We start from the raw sequence: 21,981 nt of genomic DNA on the forward strand, positions 1-21,981 counted from the left end.
TTCCCCCAAGCAAGTAAAAATAAAAACAAAAACAAAAAACCATGACAGCTCAAAATCTTCCTGAACCTTTCTCATGATAAATACCATGACTTGGTTATGGGCCATACAGGTGTATACATTTTTCAAAACATAGCAAACTGTACTCTTAATCTATATTTTACAGCATATAAATTATGGTTCGGTAAAAATACTGAAAAACAACAACAAAAAACTTTCCTGAAAATCACATTTCAGTATCTGTTAGTGATAATTCCTTTCAGACCTGAGTTCTCTGTGGGGCAACAAGATCCTAAAGCCAAAAAGGAATCTCACAACCCAAAAGCCATTGATACCCAGGTCCCCAATTCTCCAGAAACTTCCATCTCAAATTTTCCTTCACACTGGAATTGCCCCACATACAAAATTCCACTCACCTCAGCTGACTGAGACGGCATCTTCAGCTTGGTGAGCTTGGCTTTGGCAGGCACTTTTAAGTCTGTTTTTTCAAAGGTCTGTTGCCGGTAGTCTTCCGGCAGTGGTTTCAGTTCAGGAGACTCACTAGGAGCCTGATCTTGACCATCCATGGGCCGGACATAAGCCGTGGGCTTCTGCTGCATTGCAACAGTTTTTGAGGGGAGGGAGGGTGGGGGGAAAGTCTGAGAAGGTGGCTGGGGAGGGGCCACGCCAAGGCTGGCAACTGCCACTAAACTGTCTTGAGCAGTCTCTTTATCGTGGGCCTTTACCACGAGCTCTTTGGGAGATTTGGCCGGGCAATAGCCTTTGCTGTTACTGTTACTGCTGTGAACTTTGCTGCTTCCTTGTGTCCTGGGAAGAGTCTGCTGGTTGGAATGTACAGGTGACAGTGGGGGAACTGGAGAAGGCAAGCAGAGTAAGGGAGCGAGCTCCCTCTCTGGAGCCAAGCCTGTCACCAGAGCACAGCGGTCTCCATCAGCTCTGCGCTCACCCTTTTTGTGATGACTGGAGCCGCAGCCCTCCTGACTGAGGCGATCTTGGGTCGGGTGCTGGCTGTCTGGTGGGCCATAGCTTTTGACATGAGGATTTGACATTGGTTCCATTCTTGGCTGTGCCATCTTTGGATTGTGGCTAATGTTACCAACAGGAAGTGGTCCAGAGGCAGGAGTGCTAACAGGCTGGTGGTGGGCACTAGTGTGGAAGGAGTGGGGTGGAATGCTGCTCCCCTTCTCAGGAAATAAAGGATATCTTGGCTTTCCCAACCCACTTTCAGAAGCATCCAAGTGATGAGGGTGGGACTTGGTACTAAGGAACTCCTTCACTTCTTCATAGTTTCCCAACATGTTCTGTATTCGACTGGATAGCTCGTCACCTTTTTCTGTCTGGAAAAATATAGCATTTAGATACGGGGGTGGGGGGTGGCGGAGGGCACTAAGGAAAATCAGCATTTAATAAATAATGTTACATAGTACCATTTAAAGGAAGAGAAAAAAAAAAAAAACTTCAATTTAATGTGTAACCTAACATTTAACATGCAGTTTAAACTCGGTTCCCCTGTTGAGAAGTCTGTCCTGGACAAACATTATTAAAGACAGGAGACTAACATTACAAAAGAAGATCACAAACTCTAGCAATTTGAATAACAAGGTTCAGAGAATTTTCATAGTTTGTTTTCAAAGACAATCTAAGATAAGTTGTCTTATTTCCACATATATGGCCCTTGTTCAAACTCACTTTCATCACAGAGTTAAATATGGTGATAAATCAGGCTTTCTAATAGTCAATAAATAAATAAATACCTTATAGGGCTCTCCAAAAAGGGGGATCTTTTCAGGAAAGGCCTCTTTCTCTTGGTGAGCTTCCTGGTTGCGTCTCTCCTTCTCTCTAATTCGAAGCAGGTTTCTGTCTTCATTGTACAAGCTGTTTCAGATGCCACAAAAGAATAAAAATAATGAAATGTATCAGTGTCCAAGTTTTGCTATGCATATGTGCATGTGTGAGGGAGACCAGGAGAGGTCAACAAGAAGTGATGACAAGGGTAAGGTTTTAAAGAAGGCCTAAGTCCCTCAACCCACGCCTGGATTAAAGGCTGTGACTATCCAGCCTTGGGTCCCGGCTCCAGAAACCTAAGCATTCACTCTGTAAGACTGACTCCAGACTGACTCCAAACTGAACAGTCTTTTATAGGCAGTCGTGGAACAGAGACAAGATTAATGACATTTTTATTTTCAGCTTGCAAAATATGGGTAGAGGTAGGAGCTTTTCATCTGACGGAGTCAGCAGGATGTGAACTTCAAGAAAGGCTGTTTTCCTGGATCAGTATTATACATTTTGGAAGATTAGAATCAAAAGGCTTATTTCATAATTAAAAGATTACCAAGCACCCAAAACAGCATTTACTTTATTCTCAGCCTATTCTACTGGGAGTGTCTTGGCATGTTAAACCCCAAAAGGTAATTTTTATTTCTCCTTTCAAATGTCAAGGATGGGAAAATCCAATCTTAGATATCAGCTTTACCTACCAAGAAGTCTGATAATCTGATTGCCCTACTTAAACCACATAAAAATACATCCTAAATCATCAGCCCTAGCACCAAAAGGGTTAAAAATGCATTCACTGACAAATGGCAGAGAAGGAAACCAACCAGAGTGCAGTTTTAGCCAGCAGGTAAACCAAAGTGGGCCTGCCTCAGGTGGGCAACACAGGCCACACCCTCCTGACCCCCCACATGGGATATAGAATAATGAAAACAGGAACTATAAACTGAATTTTTGCCCTCATACACTTGCTTCCAGGGCAGCTACTGAATCTTCTCCCCCAACATTATGTAAATAAGAAGGAAAACTTTAAACCGCCCTGCTAAAACTGTATGTACCTTTAGAAACTCTAGTCCTGATCTCAGACACCCCTTTTTCCTGACCTCTCTGCTCTCATGACTTCTCTTATTTCCTCTGCCAAAACCCTCTTACTGCTCTCCCTGCCTCGCCAACATATTGTCCCTCTAAACTAGATTTTTCATGGACATAAACACAATCTAAGGTATGGTTCTCATGCCACTGTCCACATTTTAAAATACCAGACATTTGGTGGCTCTTTGTTGATGCAGAATAAACTTGAAATCCTTGCTTTGGTGCTAAAATCCCCCCAAGAATCTGGAACAGATCTACTCTAGATATTACCCCCTACTTTTTCCCTGCAGGCCTGCCCCATGCATTCTAACCAGCCAGCCATGTCCATTTCCCAAACATATCCTGTTAAAAGCAGTCTTTTGCATTCCACTCCCCACCCCAGAACTCTGAACGATAACCAATTCTTCCAAGACCAGCCTGCCCATGAAATAGGATTCTCCTGCAAACCATCTCTGTATTCCGCATTCCAGACTATTCCTTACTCCTCCTTGGTATCCGGACTTTGATGCTTTCATTCTAATCACACACATTTCCTCTGCTTCTCTCTCAACCTCACATCCCCATCCCCAATTTTCAGCTACCAGCACATCTCCTGAGTGGTTCCCATGATACCCACTCTAAAGGCTTCCTCAAATCCACCAAGCCTGTGCTGATGGAAGATACTGATTGCTTCTCTCTCCTCCTCACCTTTCCCCGAGAATGTGAACTCCATCAAAACAGAACCTCTCATTTATTTCTCCCCTGATGCTAATGCATGGTACTTTACACAGAAACTAATCATTAAATACTTTCAAATTAAAAAAACAGCCACTATGCTTCAGTGTATTTTTTAAAACTTACTTGTAATTAAAAATAAAAGTTAATTTTATTAGAACAGCCATTTAAAAAAAGTGATTTTTCTTTATCTCCATAGCCTTAAGGTGGTAGGGAGTCTAAGCTACTCAGCTATATTCACCTTGATGTGGAAAAGAATTCCCTGCTTAGACCACCACAACAAAAACTTTTCCTCAACAATGGATATCTCGATGGCCTACTTTATAGAACTACAAAGGGAACAATTTATGTTAAAGTCAACATACTGAATAGAGGAGAAAAAAAACTAAATCAGAAACTGGCTTTGCTCTCTGCTCAGCAGGGTGCCTGCTTCCTCCTCTCTCTCTCTCTCTGCCTGCCTCTCTGCCTACTTGTGATCACTCTCTGTCAAATAAATAAATAAAATCTTTAAAAAAAAAAAAAAAAAGAAAGAAAGAAACTGGCTTTGGAGTCTTCTTTAACAGAGCCTGAATCTCACATATTTTGGACAGTCAGGTTTATATCTGGTTGAAAGAAGCACAGTGGACTTGGCCACTCAGGAATTCCTTTCGGTTATTTTACAATTTCGGTAATTCCTCAATGGCTTTTTTTTTTTTTTTTTCTTAAAGAGGGTTGATCAGGAAGTAACTTTTTTCCTTCAAACTTGCTCTTCCCACCACTTTTGTTTGCAGAGGGGGTGGGGAGCGCAACTGTCCTGAAGGGACAAGCGTCCCTTTTCCAAAGCTCGGTGGCATGAGGACCCCGCATGGGGTGCACACAGGAGGAGAAGCAGCTTCCCAGGGCATCTGCTTTACCCTTTTCTCCCTTCCTGATTCTGCGGGTTCCAACACTAGAGTCCCGGCTCACTTCTGAATTGCTACCTTTGTCTCCAAAAAGGTAACCCCAAATGGCAAAATTCTCAGCACCAGATTGAAAACTGGGGGTGTGAACAAGTAATGTCTCAACCATCAGGCCGCCTGGGGTCCTCACGTAATCTTCCTATCAATGCCACACATACCTGTAAGAAAAGCTACTCTGGCTTAAAAGTACTGAAGCGTTTCTAAATTGATCAGCACCACCTTATCTCGGTATCAGTTCGGTAAGTTTTCCCACACACCTCTAGGTTTCAGTTCTTAAATAATAAAAATTGCTATGGAAATAATAAGAACCCAATTTTACAACATTCCGAACACTGGCTTATTGCTATGTGATTCAAAATACAAGGTACCTCCCACAGGGAAGAAATCCCATTAAATTAGGGACTCTGTTTAATTAAAGGTTTTACCTCATTAGATTAAAAAAGTTAAAACCCACATCAAGAATTTTATTGGCAGACATGTGTAATACTATACCAATTTTGAAACAAGCTTTGATTTTTTTTTTTTTTTTTTAAAGATTAACCACTACCCTTCTTCAACTGAAAAACCCAAAAAATAGTGAGATGAGAATAGACCTCACAAGTGGCCATGGTAGGATGAGTTTTAGGAGGTCTAGACTTTGTGAAAGAAACTCACTCTCCCCCTTCACCCTCCCTTGGGTCTCACTCCCCAAGGCTCCAGGCAGGACAGAAGAAGGCAGAAGAGACAGGAAGTGATGAGTCCACAATTCCCAGGACTACACTGGATAGGCTGTGGGCTCTCCCTCTTCTGGACTGTCTACCTTCTCCTTGCCATTGACCAGGTTTTACGAGTTGTACTGGGGAGAGCTTTCTGGTTTATTTGGCTTTTACTTCCTGTAGGTTTTCAACGGTTTAAAGAATGGTTTCTTAAGGTTCATAAGCAATATTTTTCACGAATATCTTTTTTCTTGGTTCCATTTTGGTACCAGGGGAAACACAAATTTTATAAGTATCAACATAATAGTAGCATAAGTAAGTAAATCACTGTTGAGCCTTACACATCATTTTTAATCCAAGCTACAAGAAAAGAGCGGGTGGATGGAAAATTTTCAATGAGGGGATTTCAGGTAGTAGTACATGTTCTACATGATTCACAGACTGTTAATTACTTTTGAATAATTACAAGTTGGCTATCACTTCATTATTCAAGGTGGCGGTTCTCCTCTGGTGTAGAGGAGAAAACATTCTCCCTCTCAGGATAACCTCATCCCCACATCAGCCTTCATCAGCCTTTCAGGGTCAGACTTCCTCACTGTTCCACACGGAACAGAGTGAGGCGCAAGTGCTCCTTCCCTGCTCCCCACAGAGCATTTTGTATTAGATGAGGAGTTACCAAACCAGTGAGCACTAGAATCACCAGGAGGACCTGCTGGAACGTGGAGAGCAGAGACTCACCCCGCACCCCGAGTTTCTGAGTCAGTAGATCCCATGCAGGGCAACTTTCTGGGTGGTTCTGAGGAGTACAAGAGAGCATATTCTTCTTGGGCTCTATGGATCACTTTAATAAAGCTTACCAAGAACAGGAGCAACAATGACAGCAACAGTAGGCTGCCAAGGACGGCCGCCACTCAGTGTCTGTTATTCGGTCAACACTGATGTAGGCACATCACACCTGTCCCCTATTAAATTTTCACAACACCTCCATGAGAGGGAGAGTATGACCCCCATTTTCCGGCTGGGGGAAAAAAAAGATAAAGCTCAGAAATTAATGTGCAGTAAATGATAGACCTTAAAATTCGAATGCAGGTCTGCTTGGCCAAAAAGCATGTATTCTTAATCACAGTTCTGCCAGCAAGTTCTGCACAGCAAGGCTGTATCAAGTAGGGCAACAACAAAGGCAGTGTGCTGTACATGCGTTCACTCACAATCACTCGTAATTCCTTGTTCTCAAAGATAAGCAAGGTTTTATCCCTGCCAGCAGAGCAATCTCAGAACCACAAAATACGTTTGGTTAAATGTATCCACACAGGTCTGTCTTTGCTGACCGACCTGACACAGAGCCCTTGGAGAGAGGGCCGGCCAGCAGCATGAAGTTACTCCTCCAGTTAAAAAAACTGCATTACAATTCTTATTTGGGAAGGTTTTGGTGGGTTTTTTTTTTTTTTTTAGTCCTTTTTAATTTACACATTTAATTTACACATTTACACACATAATTTGAGGTCCCTAGCCCCATGATAACCTCTGGATTCACAAGTCATCTCCAATGTGCTAAGGGGCTCTTCACATCCATTTCTTTTAAGGACGGGCCATAAATAAACTTGCACCAAACCTGCCATTCTACGCCTGACATCAGGCCCCCCCTCCCAGGAACTTCTGGCCACTGACCTAGGCCATGTTGCGTGGGCCACGATGCCTATTGTCTGGTAAGCCCAGAAGTCCCCACCTAGGGAGGAAAAGGCCACTAAGTCAGAGGAGGCTCTGAAGCAGTGACAGCACTCACAAACAAGGCCCCAGGGATAGAGAGTGTGTGTGCAAAGTCTGACCCCCAGAGCAGATAGCCAGGAGTTCCACCACAAATCCACGTAAGTAAAACAGGGACTTACTGTCAGTCGCCACACTCCTGCTTTTGAGACATATACTACTGTCCACCAGCTGCAGAGGGTGCAGTGCTGATACATCAGAAAGATCCCTGCAAAATGCAGCAAACTACCTCCCTCCACTCTTATTATTTTCTTTTAAAGATTTTTTATTTATTTGACAGAGATCACAAGTAGGCAGAGAGGCAGGCAGATAGAGAGGGGGAAGCAGGCTCCTTGCTAAGCAGGGTCTAGGATCATGACCTGGGCCAAAGGCAGAGGCCTTAACCACTGAACCACCCAGGCGCCCCTTTGTTGTTGTTGTTGTTGTTGTTGTTAAGCGAACCAGGAACCAAAGGGGAAGCCCTAGGCTTGAGTTTCCAGAGCCTGGTGTGCCCAGCAGAACACAAGTGCACAAGCCATTGCAAAGGGGGACTGTGCCACCGACGCCTCCAACGACCAAATTCCCCCGCTCTCACCCACACAGGAGCCCAAGCGGCGCTGGGAAATGGAAAACCTGCCAGGATGCTCTCACTTTCTGAGAGGTGGTGAAACTCCTGAGGAATCCCGAGTTGCCCGTTCAGCCCCTGAACGCAGTCATTTAGTCAAGCCCATGCTGGGGCCTGTCGGGGCCCATTGACTCTGACTTTTCAAATGCTCCTCCTTGGGGTTGTGGGTGGGTGTGGTAAAACACTCAGATACAAGGACAAAATCACAGCTCTGTAGGGACTAATGAGAGCGATCCTCTTTCTCACCCTGCCTTGCACTGAAAAAGGAGAGGAACAGATGTGGAAAGAGGAACAGACAGAACCAGGAAGGCCCACGTTGAGCGTGAGCTGAGGGGCAGCACGCGGCTAGGCCATCGTCTGGCTGGGAGCACCTTCTTCCAGGCTGGAGCCCACGGGCCCTGCTGCTAATCTAGGTTAGTCATGCAGGATCACTGGATGCCACTGGGTGCTTCCATGGCAACACTGGCCCAAGGGGCAGGCTGTGCACAGCTGACTACCCATTTATCACCCTTGACTGGCCACTTCACACAGACCTGCTGAGTCTTCTGTGGGACCAACTCTCTAGAACTCACGTTTAAAAGTTTAATTCTCCCTTGGGGGACAGAGTGTAATTTCTCCAGTGTAGTCATCTCCCGAGGCATGGAAGAAACATTTGGCCAGAAGGGAAAGAAAAATCCTCAAATCAACAACGTGGATTCATTTTGGAAAAGGAGTCTTTTTACTGCTTTAGGAGCAGCACTACACCATTCTGATCTGAATATACAAAAGATCAAACAAAATGAAAAACTCTCAAATCTGTTCACAAAAGTTGGGCAACCCTGGTTTAGAGACAGTGACGGAACATATCACAAACCAAGAGACAGAGGATGGCAGGTTTGGGATCTTACTCTTGTGAAAGCGACCTTTCTATTTTATTTTGAAAACCACCCCTGTTGACTTTTACAGTCTATCTTCTAGCCCTTTTTCCCCAGGTTTCTCTGGCCGGGCAATCTAGCATCCAGGAAACATTTTTCACACACTACAGAAAAAAGTCAATATACTTCAAAGCACAAAGTTTGCTTTGTCATTAAAACTGTATCACTCATCAATACAAGTTAAACATGAGACATCAACACGGCTCCATGTTAGAATGAAGAAGTGTTGCTTCAAAGAATGGAAAATCTTTTCTTCTGCTTTGTGCATATGAAAGAATTTGCAACAAGCTTTCTTGTAATAAAAATCACGAGGCTCGATCTTCGAAAGATTTCACCTTTATTACTTCCCCCATCACCTAACACACACACACATACACACACATGACACAAAGAAAAAACAATCAAAGACTTAATCCTTAATTTCGAAAACCAAATCTGATTTAATATAAGAGATAAGTATCCGCCAAGCCAACCGACAAACCAGCATTATGTCCCTGTTGTTTTCCTGGAGGAGCTCCCAGGGGACCTTCTCAAAGTAACAGCTCTCTGCGACTCACTTCTGCTTGCCACAGAAGACTCAGCCTCATTAGAATACTGCAAGAGTTGTACAGAACTCCATTTTGCAAAATTAAATCAACCTTTAAGGTATTTTTTTTTACGCAATTTAAAGGCATACTCTAAGTTTTAAACTGAGTGAGAGAGCCTCTACCAAAGGCAAACTTGAGTAAAAGTCAGTCACTTCCATCCTAATGAGAGTCATATTAATTTACCTTTCAAAATCAATCTGCCACTTACTTTGCTGCATGCATGTTAACATGTAGCAAAGGTCTGAAAGGATTCACTTATAAAAATCAAGAAGGAGCACCAGGTTAGGGTGGAGGAGGTAAGTGGTAGTGCGGTGGTTTAAGGAATATTTTAACTTTTTTCTTCCCCACAAGAAAGTATCCATTTACTATTTGTGTAGTTAAAATTTTTGATTAAAAACAAAAGAAAATGCCTCGTACAACATCAAGATCAGGACTAAAGAAATACGAAGGTGTTGAACATTTTGTCAGTAATCCTCACTGGAACCTATGAACACAGTTTTGGACGCTGGACTCAGTCTTCTTTTTTTTTAATATTTTATTTATTTGACAGAGAGAGAGAAGGAGACAATGAGAGAGGGAAAACAAGCAGAGTGAGTGAGAGGGAGAGAAGCAGACTCACCACTAAGCAGGGAGCCCAACTCAGGGGCTTGATCCCAGGACTCTGAGATCATGACCTGAGCCGAAGGAAGCCACTTAACGACTAAGCCACCCAGGCGCCCCTAAATATGTCTTTTACCTTTTTTAAAAAATATTTTAGTTATTTGAGAGAGCATGCACACAAGCAGGGGGATCAGCAGAGGGAGGAGGAGGAGGTGGGACTCAATCCCAGGACTCCGGGATCACGACCTGGGCCGAAGGCAGACGCTTAATGACTAAGCCACCCAGGCATCCCTGGACTCAGTCGTCCACCATTACTAATAATTATAGGCCACCTGCATAAGGCATTGCATTAGAGACTATGTTCCAAAGTCCAAACACAAGCAGCTGTTATTTAGAAAAGTAGTCTTATCTTAATAGATCATAAATATATTTCAAGAGGCATATTTACCCTATAGATGGAAAAGCACAAGAATCTGTCTTCTCCAATGGTCTTAAAAGGCCAGTGAGGAAAGCTGTGTGGGTGGGGATACACAGCTGTAACAAGAGGAGGATGAGGGGACGGGAAACAGATGAGTAACTGCATTTCTATGTGTAGGACATAGTCCCTTATCTTCTAAACATTTTTTTTTTTCATGCATTTTAACATTAAAAAAAAAAAAGAAGAAGAACTAGTACTGACTGAAGAAGGTCATAATGCAAATGGCACAATTACACAAACCACAACAGTAACCGCTCCTGACCTTGAAGATTTGACAATCTATATGCTAGGGGTTAGTAAATATGCCATTTGAAATGTGAAGGTATTAATGTTACTGAGAAATTCCAGAAAACGGCAGTCTCTCGGAGGGATCCCTAAAATGCTGACAGTTCTTACTTCCAGTTAACTGAAAGCAGATACAGAAATCACCTTCCCTTCCCCCAGTGGCAACAGGCTCACTAGAGATAAATCTGCCACCCGACTATTTCTGTCCCCCCATTTAGTTAGAAAGGTCCCCAATGTTCCGAGCTCCCTCAGTCCGCCAGCTTTACTGGCAACTGCACATTTGGCACCAATGAGAAACACGGGTAGCAGCTGTTGGCTCTTCCCCTACAGGTCTCATTTGTACTAGGATCAACCAGAGCACTGGCCTCATTACCATGCCGTTCTTCTTACACACTCAACTGACCATGAAGGACCACATCACATACCTATAAAATAATGAGGCTGGTGAAAGTCTGCTCATTACAGCCACAAAATAAAAGAATGCAGTGGTCACAAACGAAGAATGTAGACTAGCAAGCTCAAAGTTCTGGGCTTTTCCTTAAATGCTTGTCTCATTTAATTTACACTCGACAACAACAACAAATGTTTGGGGTATTAAACCTATTAAGCATCCAAAATTCAAATAAAGAGTCATGTGGACTTCTTACTTCTGACTGGGAGTATGGCCCCAACAGGCTCCTTGCCTTGGCAACTCTGCTCCACACAGGTACCTCATCAAATTTTCTAAAAATCATGAATCTGATCTTATTATTCACCTATTTACAACTTTTTCTGAGCCAAATGCTGCCTACAGGATTAAAAGATGATTGGTGATTAAGCCAAGCACACCCTTCTTGGGTTGGGCTTGGGCTTCAATGAGAAGCCTCTTCTAACCTTCAGGGGGTAAGATCTCTTTCTGCTTATTTCTCACCCCAAAGTAGATTAAGACCCATTTCCGGGCCCTCTCTCTCTTCTAGACAGTACAAAAACAAGAAATTGGGAGGCACGGGGGGGGGGGGGGGCACAGCCCTTGCCTCAGCCAGTTCTCTCATGAACTCCTCCCTTGACTTTCAAAACTTTCTGAAATATCCCTGCCCCTCTGTCACAGTCCCCAGCCCCAACCTCCACTCTCACCTCCCATCCCTGCTGGGATATTCCTTTCTCCCAATACATCGGTTTTTGCATATCTGTCCATGTTTACATTTACAAAAACCAGAGAGACTGCACACGTGCCTACAGATTTTCTTTTCTATAGACTGAGCTCCTTAAAGGCAAGGACTACTCCTGAGAGCGCAATGCTCAGTAAAAAGTGATGCTTATTACACATCTTTGACTTAATGATTACATTCAAACATTACTCAATTTCAAGCAATCCAGAATTCTACTCAAGTCTGCCAGTCTTATTCATTATCTGATGACAAAATATGATTCACTGTCTGATACCTAAAACTGACTATACCAGATTGTTGTACCCATCAAATGACTCAAGTTTGGAAGGAGGCTGACAGCTCTCTTTCCTAGGTCAGCCACGAAAACTGCCTCAGCAAACACCGTAATGTTTATCAGTTAATATTACAGGCTTTCATTTTTTGGTTTGCTATATTACTAGTCATCAAAGTCCAACTATACTACACCAAAAAAACAACAACAACTGTGTAAGTTATATTTATAGCAAGCACACATTTAATTTTAAATCAAATCAAATAAGATTCAGAATGATATTAATAAACTGCCTCTAGGACTAAAACTTCAACAACAAAAATCCCACAATGAAAAATTTCTCGATGCTGTTATAAATGCATAGTGGGGAAAACAAACAAAAAATACAGGATCTAAGGAGTTTTTAAAACACAAATGAGATTGTGTGGCTCCTTCTACTGCTGAAAGATCACCACAGGCTTCCCTTAGCGTTCAAGATTAAAACCCAGAAGCCTCACCTAGAAGGCTCCATCCCCAGCACACCTCCTCTTTTTTTTTTTAATTAACATATAATGTATTATTTGCCCCAGGGGTTTACACACATCACAGCATTCACCATAGCACATACCCTCCCCAATGTCCATTACCCACTCTATCCATCTCCTCCACCCCCGCCTAGCAGCCCTCAGTTCGTTTTATGAGATTAAGAGTCTCTTACAGTTTGTCTCCCTCCTGATCCCATCTTGTTTCATTTTTTTCCCTCTCTACCCCCACCCCCCCACCCCCCACGACCCTGCCTCCCTCTCAACTTCCTCATATCACAGAGATCATATGATAATTGTCTTTCTCTGATTGACTTATTTCACTCAGCATAATACCCTGTAGTTCCATCCACATTGTTGCAAATCTCAAGATTTCATTTCTTTTGATGGCTGCACAGTATTCCATTGTGTATCTATACCACATCTTCTTGATCCATTCATCTGTTGATGGACATCTAGGTTCTTTCCATAGTTTGGCTATTGTAGACATTGCTGCTATAAACATTCGGGTGCACGTGCCCCTTTGGATCACTTCGTTGGTATCTTTAGGGTAAATATCCAGTAGTGCAATTTCTGGATCATAGGGTAGCTCTATTTTCAACTTTTTGAGGAACCTCCATGCTGTTTTCCAGAGAGGTTGCACCAGCTTGCATTCCCACCAACGGTGTAGGAGGGTTTCCCTTTCTCCGCATCCTGTCCAACATCTGCCATTCCCTGACTTGTTAATTTTAGCCATTCTGACTGGTGTGAGGTGGTATCTCATTGAGCACACCCCCTCTTAGATGCTACCTCCAGATATATTCCCCTCCCTCTGCCCTTCTCAAATACTAGCCACAATGGCCCTTTCATGCCTGGAATGAGTGGAGCAGTGCATTGCTGATCCCCACCTGGATGCTCTGTCCAGAGAGCGGAGGGCCTTGTCACCAACACCTCAGGTTAAGCGCACTCTTCCACGAGGTCCCAGATCCAAATGCACCCTTGGACCCCCAGCAGGAGTTCGCCAGCACTCCTCCCTGCTTCATCTCTTTATCACTGTCTAAACCTATCTTGTCTATCCATTTATCTGTTTAAATTATGTCTGGCTCTCCACCCTCACCCCCTCCAAGAATGGAAGTTTCAGAAGGTCAGATACCATTTCTCTCTCCCACCATACTGTGTACCAAACACTAACCCATTAGGCTAAACAAGTACTGGCTGAATGGATGGAAGTCTGCAAACAGATGCAGAACCTCAAGTAGTGGTTTCTTTTAAAAATAAAACCGAAACTACGATAACAACAAAGAAACCATACAATCTGAAGCTAACAGAAGCATTTTCAGGAGACAGTACAAAAGACATTAAAAAAAAAAAAAAAAAAAAACCAGGCAGATATGGACAGCATCCTACAAATAACAGATTCATAGATCGAATTGTCAAGTACCACACAGAAGGCAAGAGAAAAACAAATCATTCCTAAATTCATCTTGTATCTCATGAGACTGCTGAAATGCCACTAAGGGGATTAAAAAAAAAAAAGCAACTCTTCTCTCAAGCAATTATTCAGGAGCAAGTTTATTTTTTGTTTGTTGAGAAGAGTCTTGAGAGATCAAACATACTAAGTGGATATTTTTTGTCACTTCACATCCTGAGCACCAGCTAATTCCCAACATACATCCAACTGAATGAATTACATTCTACAGAACAGTTTAAAAACTATACAGATTTACCATTCGGAGGAAAAGTCCCTCCCAATGACTGAACACACACACATTCCAGAGAACCAATTGCACAGCATACGATAAGAAGAACTGTTTGAAACCGGGCCAATGCACCAAGTACTGCTTCAGCCAGAATAAATGCTCAGCATTTAGACTTGCTAACCAACAGCAAAAAGCAACAGGAAAGGGCTTACATTTGGAAAATGAAAGGAAAAACAATGTCTATGTATTGATAAGAACAGTGAAGAACAATGGGATAATAAGGAAACTGGCCAGAGGTGATTTATTTTTCTAAAGAAGAAAATATTAAGAAACATTTATTCTTTACATGAGTACAGAGAGACCCATCAGCACATTTCAGTTACTGAACAAACAAACAAAAACCTGTACAGCTCCTCCTCTATTCATCTAATGAAACCCACTCCGTTACGGGAGCATACCAAGGACTAAACCCAAGGATGGATCGTCCATTCTCCCATCAACTCACAACTTCCAGTAGAAGCTGCTGTCAATTCTATGTTAAACAGAGTTAAACAAGCTGCTGTGGACATATATAAACGATACAATAAACTTTCTACCACAGAAAAAAACTTTTTTCAGGCTCCAACCTAAAAACACAAAGATATCCAAGCCTCTTGCAGATCACACAAAACAGATGACAACAATAGAAGAAACGACTGTTGGTGCGTTTTTACAGAATCGTCAAGCTTTTTCTTCACCTCCCAACTTACAGTTATCTTCTTTTGGTTAATTGCACATGTCACATTTGTTTTCACAGGAAGAACACTTAATGTCATAAAAACTAGAGGCAGCCTCATTATTCTATTCCATTTCATCCCACAGACATTTCAAGAAGGAAGAACAGGGAGATTATTATAGGAGAAGAAAGCTGGAAACATGTATTGGTATTTTATATGGCAACAAGCAACAATTACATGTTTCTAAATATTCTCATTTTCATCATAACCCCAGCTCACCTCCTACCACTGGCTATAATTGGCATCTCCTTAAAGCTAAACAGTAAGTCATTGTTTTTCTGGAGAAGTCTCCCTTCATTTTGACCTCTGCTAAGCAGTGTTGTGAGCCTTACAAAGCGTGTCAGGATTCTTTGGCCTGGATTTTGGCCCAGCCACAGACATTTATATGCAGAATATATCATCTTTTCCCTATCACTGCCAACAGGCAGTTCACTTGCTTAAAACAAAGGGTATTTATCAAACTTAATACAGCACCCTATACCTTCTTCAACACAAGTAAACTAGAATCTGAGAGTTTGCTCAATTTTTTTTTTAAAGTACATTTCAGGAGCTTCAAAGATTGTGTCTTTTATAATGCTTTAAAATTTCCATTTTTAACTCTCTGAGAAGCAGAAGCAAATATATCCATTGTAAGGAAACAATAAGCAAACATTTAGAGTTACCAAATGCACTGATGATTTATATTAAAAGCCTCCGACTGTAAAACAGTTTCTTCCAACAGAACTGCATTTAAATATTATGCCACTTCAAGTTATTTAAGAGTACAAAGGCACTTCTATGGTTTTCCAGAGTCCAACTAAGATCTTAAGCCTCACAAAATAAAAAACAGAAAATCGATTTGTTTCCTGTCAATACTGACTCCCCGTCTATGTGCTAGACCTAAGGACAAAAGAAGTGAGGGTTCTACAATCTAGGGGGAGAAATACAAAAGGAGGGTAGGGGCAGACTGCTAACAGTGATTGCAGAGGCTGGTTCCAAGTGCTAAAGAATCAGGGGAGAAAAACACCAACTCTCAAGGAAGGAGGCTGGGATGATTTAATTAAGAGCGGTGACATCTGAGCTTGAAGAATGGACAGGAGTTTAGAAGAGGGGAGGGGGGTCCCCACGCCCCTGCTGGGAAAGCATGTAAGTTGTAGAGGGGTGATCAGTCACCACGGGGTGTATGCACCATCTTACTTCATTCCCCAACTCCAGCTCCAAATTTCTCCTCAAAAGGGTCCAAAGAACCACTGACAATTCATGGGGATGACAACCTTTTGCATCTGCCCACTCCACATGGCTGCCCTAGAGCCTCCGTGATATTTTGGGGTGGCAATCCCCTGAGAATTGCCGGTGGACTTTCCTCAGCCTGGAACAATGACCTCAAATTACATTGCACATAAAAAACCGTCAATTTTAAGAAAAGAACTGAGTGGGGATGTCACAGTTTAGAATGCAAATGGACTTAACTGGCCTCAGATGATCGCAAAAACAAAACTGACCACTCCTCCCACCCCTCCATTCTCCTCATAGCCCCAAAGAACACAGTCCCGGTGCCCACTTGATACAGGGCCTTGCTGTGCAAAGTCTGGCCTGACTTCCTAATTCAAATTTTACACTATTTTCAAGACCTCTTCCTGTCCTTATGTTTGTTGAGCCAGCAGTCACAATTCCGTATTTTAAAAGTTCAGTAATAGGGGCACCTGGGTGGCTCAGCGGGTTAAGCCTCTGCCTTCGGCTCAGGTCATGATCCCAGGGTCCTAGAATCGAGCTCCACATTGGGCTCTCTGCTCATCAGGGAGTCTGTTTCCTCCTCTCTCTGCCTGCCTCTCTGCCTGCTTGTGATCTCTGTCTGTGAAATAAATAAAATCTTTTTAAAATAAATAAATAAATAAATAAATAGGAATAAATTTAGAAGGAGCATATGGTTGAACATCCCCACCTGAACCGTTCCTGGATTTCCTGACATGCTCAGCCCAGAAGTTTCAGGCTTTGAAGTAAAATTAGTTTAAAAAAAAAAATAAGGCTGCCAGGGGCGCCTGGGTGGCTCAGTGGGTTAAAGCCTCTGCCTTCGGCTCAGGTCATGATCCCAGGGTCCCCGGATCAAGCCCCGCATCTGGCTCTCTGCTCAACAGGGAGCCTGCTTCGACCTCTCTCTCTGCCTGCCTCTCTGCCTACTTGTGATCTCTGTCTGTCAAATACATAAAGAAAATCTTTAATTTAAAAAAAAAAAAAAAAAAGAATAAGGCTACCAGTGGCAAAGGGGGAGGGGAGACCCTCCAATTTGAATGAACATTGATCAATGCTTGAATTTCAACCTAAAAATGTACAGTAACCAAAGTTTGCAGAAACAAAAAGATGAACTAGACCAGAGGTTAGCAAACTGGCTCGTGAGGCGAATCTGGCCCAGCTATCTATTTTTATAAATAAAGATTTATTGCAACACAGCCCTACCCACTCGTTTCTACACTGTGTATGGTCACTTTGGTCCTGGAAAAGCAGAGGTGACTCGTTACAACAAAGACTGCATGGACAGCAAAGCCTGAGATACTTACCATCTGGTCCTTTACAGAAAAAGTTTGTCAGCCCTTGGACTAGACCCTAAATTATCAAGAAACATAAAGGTGAATTTTTTTTAAGTTATTTTGAAGTGTTTCATTTTAAAGGAGTACAGACTATTTCAGAAATAGTTCCTTCTGAAACATGTAAGGCTTTCAGTAACAACCAAATTTCTCTCTTATCAGCTTTCCTGACCTGAGGGGGAAAGATGAGAAATCTCCACTCTTGTCTCTATCTAGTTTTAATAAGGCTTACTCTTTTATTCCAAAATATTAACATAATGTAGTATGTGGTGAAAAGTGTGCCAAGCTGGCAACCTCCAGGGTCTGGCACCACCCGCTGTATGATCTTATCTACTCCCTCCAGGACTCAGCTCTAATACCCTGCCTGGCCTCGTGGTCAATAGCCTCAAAAGGCTGGTTGAGGGTGGTAACCTCAACCAGGCTGAAGGTGGTAAAAAGCGTATGTTGGTGAAAGTGTGGGAAACGTAAGGGGCATAAAAACCATTCCCGTCACTGGTTCCAGCTGCATCTTCAACAGAGTAATGGACTTCACACTACAATTATGTAGGGTTTTTAGGATGACGTGAATGGGAAAGGACAAAATATGAGGGAGATTGCAGAGCAAAAGAAAACCGAAGGAGAAGCTCTGGGATTAAAAACTCCCAAGGCACAGTGAGTCCATCCAACTTCCCTGAGCTATCTACTCCGGCAGGCGGGTGTGGTTTGCGGAAAATATGAAGAATTAAGCCAGTGGTTGCTATTTTCTTTTTTTAAGATTTTATTTATTTATTTGACAGACAAGAGATCACAAGCAGGCAGAGAGGCAGGCAGAGAGAGAGAGAGGTGGAAGCAGGCTCCCTGTTGAACAGAGAGCCATGTGCGGGGCTTGATCCCAGGACCCTGGGATCATGACCTGAGCCGAAGGCAGAGGCTTTTAACCCGCTGAGCCACCCAGGCGCCCCGCCAGTGGTTGCTATGAAAGGTCAGAACTTACTGTTCCTCAAGTGTCCTGGTTCTTTAGAAGTCTGGTGAGAGACTGCATCACTGTATTTGAATACCTTTATTTAAATAAAAGGACATTTGTCAGGTTGACAGTGTGAAGAAACAAGCTGACAGCCTTGATAAAATTAAACTGAGATCTTCAAATAAAGGTAGAATGCACCCCTAACACATTTTGATCTTATTCCTTGGATTTAAAGCCTTGTAGGGGATCTCTCACTAATTATGGCTACCCTCTCTCTGCCCTCAGGGGAATGTTGCTTCCCTACAATTCTAGTCCAATCACACACTCAACCATTCCCTTACAATAAAATAGATGAGAAGTGGCTGAAATATTTACATTAGACTACCAAAAACGCCGGAGGACAACAGAACAAAAATAAACAGGTTACATCCAACCAGAAAATTTGACTGACAAATTACAACTTGCCCATTAACCTCGGGGGCTCCTGGGTATCTACGGACCCACCACCAGGTTACTTGGGAAAGCATTCTTTCACTCCCAGACTTCTCTCATTCATCCTGGATCATCCTCGCAGGGTGAGTGACACTAACTAAGTCCACCTCTTTCAGGAGAGACCCTCCTCTCTCTATGGATGACTTCCACAGCACGATCCTGTAAGAACACAACCCAGCCATCCTGGCACCCCTCTACTACATGTGCTCCTTAAGCAGCAGGCTTTAATTACATTCAGTTACGTGCATTCCACTGTTACCCAGAAATAGGAAATCCTTGAAGAAGACAAGGGTCTGTACACCCCCATGAAGTATCTTGACTGGAAAAAGGGCTAATTTAAAGAAACAAAAAAAAAGTAATGATTTTGGACTCAAGCCTTCAAAGCACTCTATAAAGAAGGCTTTGCTTATTTTAAAGAAGCAGTCACCATATGCCTAGTCACAGAAGAATTTTTAGTCTGTGACAGGGGAGAAGTCATTTTAAAAACAATATTCAGGAGTGCCTGGGTGGCTCAGCTGGTTAAGGGTCTGCCTCGGGCTCAGGTCATGATCCCAGGATCCTGGGATCAAGTCCCATGTCAGACTTCTTGCTCAGTGGGGAGTATGCTTCTGCCACTCCCTCTGTCTGTGCTCTCTCCCTCTTTCTGTTAAATAAATAAATATTTAAAAATCATCATAATAAAATAAAAACAATATTCAAGACACGCCTGTGTGGCTCAGTCGGTTAAGCGTCTGACTGTTGACTGTTGATCAGTCATGATCTCAGGGTCCTGGGATCAAGCCCTGGTTGGCTCCCCGCTCAGTGGGGTATCTATTTGAGGAGTTCTATCCCTCTTCCTCTGCAGTTCCTCCTGCTCACCCTGTCTCTCTCAAAATAAATAAATCTTTAAAAATAATAAAAAAATTAAAAATACACAGAAATGATACCTTGAAAGGAGGAAAATAAAACAGGAATGAGTCCATTTACTCATCTTCTAATCATCTTCCCACATACATACCAAAAAATAATCCTAAAATTAGTCCTATATCTTCACAGGGGTTTGGGTTATAGAGACATATACACTGTCAAAATGTACCAGAACACCTAAAGTTTGTGCATTTCCTGGCATACCTGACTTATGGTGAAAGGGGAAAAACCCTGTAAATAAATACTTTAGTAAATGACATACAAGCTGACTTATTTTGGGATCTGCAATTTACACAAGGAGCATAAGAATTAATGGATGATACAAGCAATGAAGAGATGAGTACATTCATGTTAACACAAATACAGTGTTAATAGTTTAATCTAGGAATAAGGCTTTTTACTGTGAAATTCTCCCTACTTCCTGAATGTTTAAAAATTTTCCTAATACAATGTTAGGGAAAAGAGCCACAAGAATAAATGAGTAAATATGGCAGGATCTAAGAGGCTGCCAAACACAAGTAGATCCCACACAGTTCCATCACACACACCTACAGATACAACGCAAGTTTAACCGCAAGTCTCCATCAGAGATGGGTAAGGCGGCGGTGCACTTGAGTGGCCCACCCTGCCAAGCGTCTGACTCTCCATTTCAGCTCAGGTCCTGATCTCAGCCCACACTGGACTGTGAGCTCAGCAGGGAGCCTGTTAGAGATGCCTGGGTGGCTCAGTCAGTTAAGGGGTTGCCTTTGGCTGGGGTCGTGATCCCAGGGTTCTAGCATCGAGTCCTGTATCAGGCTCATTGCTCAGTGGGGAGCCTGCTTCTCTCTCTGCCTCTGCCTGCCACTCTGCCTGCTTGTGCTCTCTCTCTCTCTGACAAATAAATAAAATCTTGGGGAAAAGGGGGGGGGGGCAAGTGGGAAGCACAAATTCAGCTACTAACTAGTATAGTGGCTCCGTGAAAGGCAAGGAACTGAAGAGTCCTGAACTCTGTGAGGCAGACGATGACAGCCGCTGTTGGCAGAAGTGAAACAGCCTGAGCAAATGTGTGCCTGCACGCTGCACAAGTTTATCTGTGTGTGCCCGCACTGAGCAAAACCTAACCTCGCTCTTTCAAAACCTTCTGCTCTGCTCTATCGCAAACTACAAGAGATCCAGCAGAGATACACACATGCATCTGGAGGAGGACATTTCAGAATCCCATTTGGAAAGCTTTCAGGGCAATCTCCTTAGCCACCACGAGACTTAATTCACCTCTCCCTTCCCCCTCCTCCAATCTTCACCTTTGTAAAAAAAAAATCATTGTTTTTCCCCTACTTGAGAACTAGGTTGGTTGAGGTTTCAGAAAATTAATCTCCTCCAATTCTTGTCCTACTTCTTCACATACAGATTTAGTGCCTATAAAGGAACCACTGGAATCACATTTCCTTCTTCATATTTCAAAGTGTTTTTCCTGCAAGTCCTTCCCTACAAAATTACCAAGCCAGAAAGCTCTGGGCTTTAAGGAGGGCCTGATTCTATGGTTTCCCTAGTTTAAGTTACATCTGATATCTAAGACACAAAAGGCCCGAGATTTTAGACATGCTTTTTACACAAGTAAATTTGTAATACAATAGGTGGTTACCGTACACCTACCAATCTCCCTTTCTGCATATTTTCTCCCTTGAGTTGAAAAATACTACTGCAGTCAACCTCTTCCCTGCCAGATATGTTGAGGCCCCATGTCACTCAGAATTCCTTCCATGCCACTTTAAAAGGCTCGCTTTAGTTCTCTGCTAATGGGCTCCCTCACCTCTGACCGCTCCACGTCACCTCCTGCAACAGAGCAACAGGATGGCCACTCAAGGTCCCCGAATCCAGACAGCTGTGTATCAGTCTCCTAAGCAGCCTGGCTGAATTCGAGGAAGGCAGAGAGGAGGCAGAGAGGAGGCTGAGTAATACACAACAGGATGGGACACTGGTCACCCGCATCAGACACTGGTTAAGAGCATAGTCTCTGCAGTGAGGGATGGGTTCACACATGGGCTCCAGGTCTTTCGAGTAGTGTCCTATGGGCAAGTCATTTAAGCTGAATGTCAGCCATTTTAAAAAGGTCGTGGTCACCACAGTACCAGTTCCCTAAAACCAGTGTGAGGCTTAAGTGACTAATGCCTTATAGTACCCACAGTAAACTGAAAGCACTCAGGCGAGAAAGAAAGGAGAAACCCGAAAATGTCTCCAGATGCCCCTCCAGCTGTGCTCTTTAA

The 21,981-nt window shown here is 43.0% G+C and overlaps 1 protein-coding gene across 7 annotated transcripts in view; it reads right to left on the reverse strand.

Moving 5' to 3' along the window:
- AFF1 (ALF transcription elongation factor 1) overlaps window positions 1-21,981 on the reverse strand; it is a 250,846-nt gene that overhangs the window by 91,570 nt on the left and 137,295 nt on the right. For all 7 annotated transcript variants that reach the window (XM_082726634.1, XM_082726638.1, XM_082726635.1 and 4 more), the window contains 2 exons: window positions 1,752-1,872; window positions 414-1,334 (listed from right to left, as the gene is read on the reverse strand). In XM_082726634.1, the coding sequence (XP_082582760.1) occupies window positions 414-1,334; window positions 1,752-1,872 (1,042 nt within the window). The remainder of the gene's footprint in view (window positions 1-413; window positions 1,335-1,751; window positions 1,873-21,981) is intronic.

The sequence above is a fragment of the Mustela nivalis genome (genome assembly GCF_964662115.1).
Source record: "Mustela nivalis genome assembly, chromosome: 4".
In the NCBI taxonomy this organism is placed as follows: domain Eukaryota; kingdom Metazoa; phylum Chordata; class Mammalia; order Carnivora; family Mustelidae; genus Mustela; species Mustela nivalis.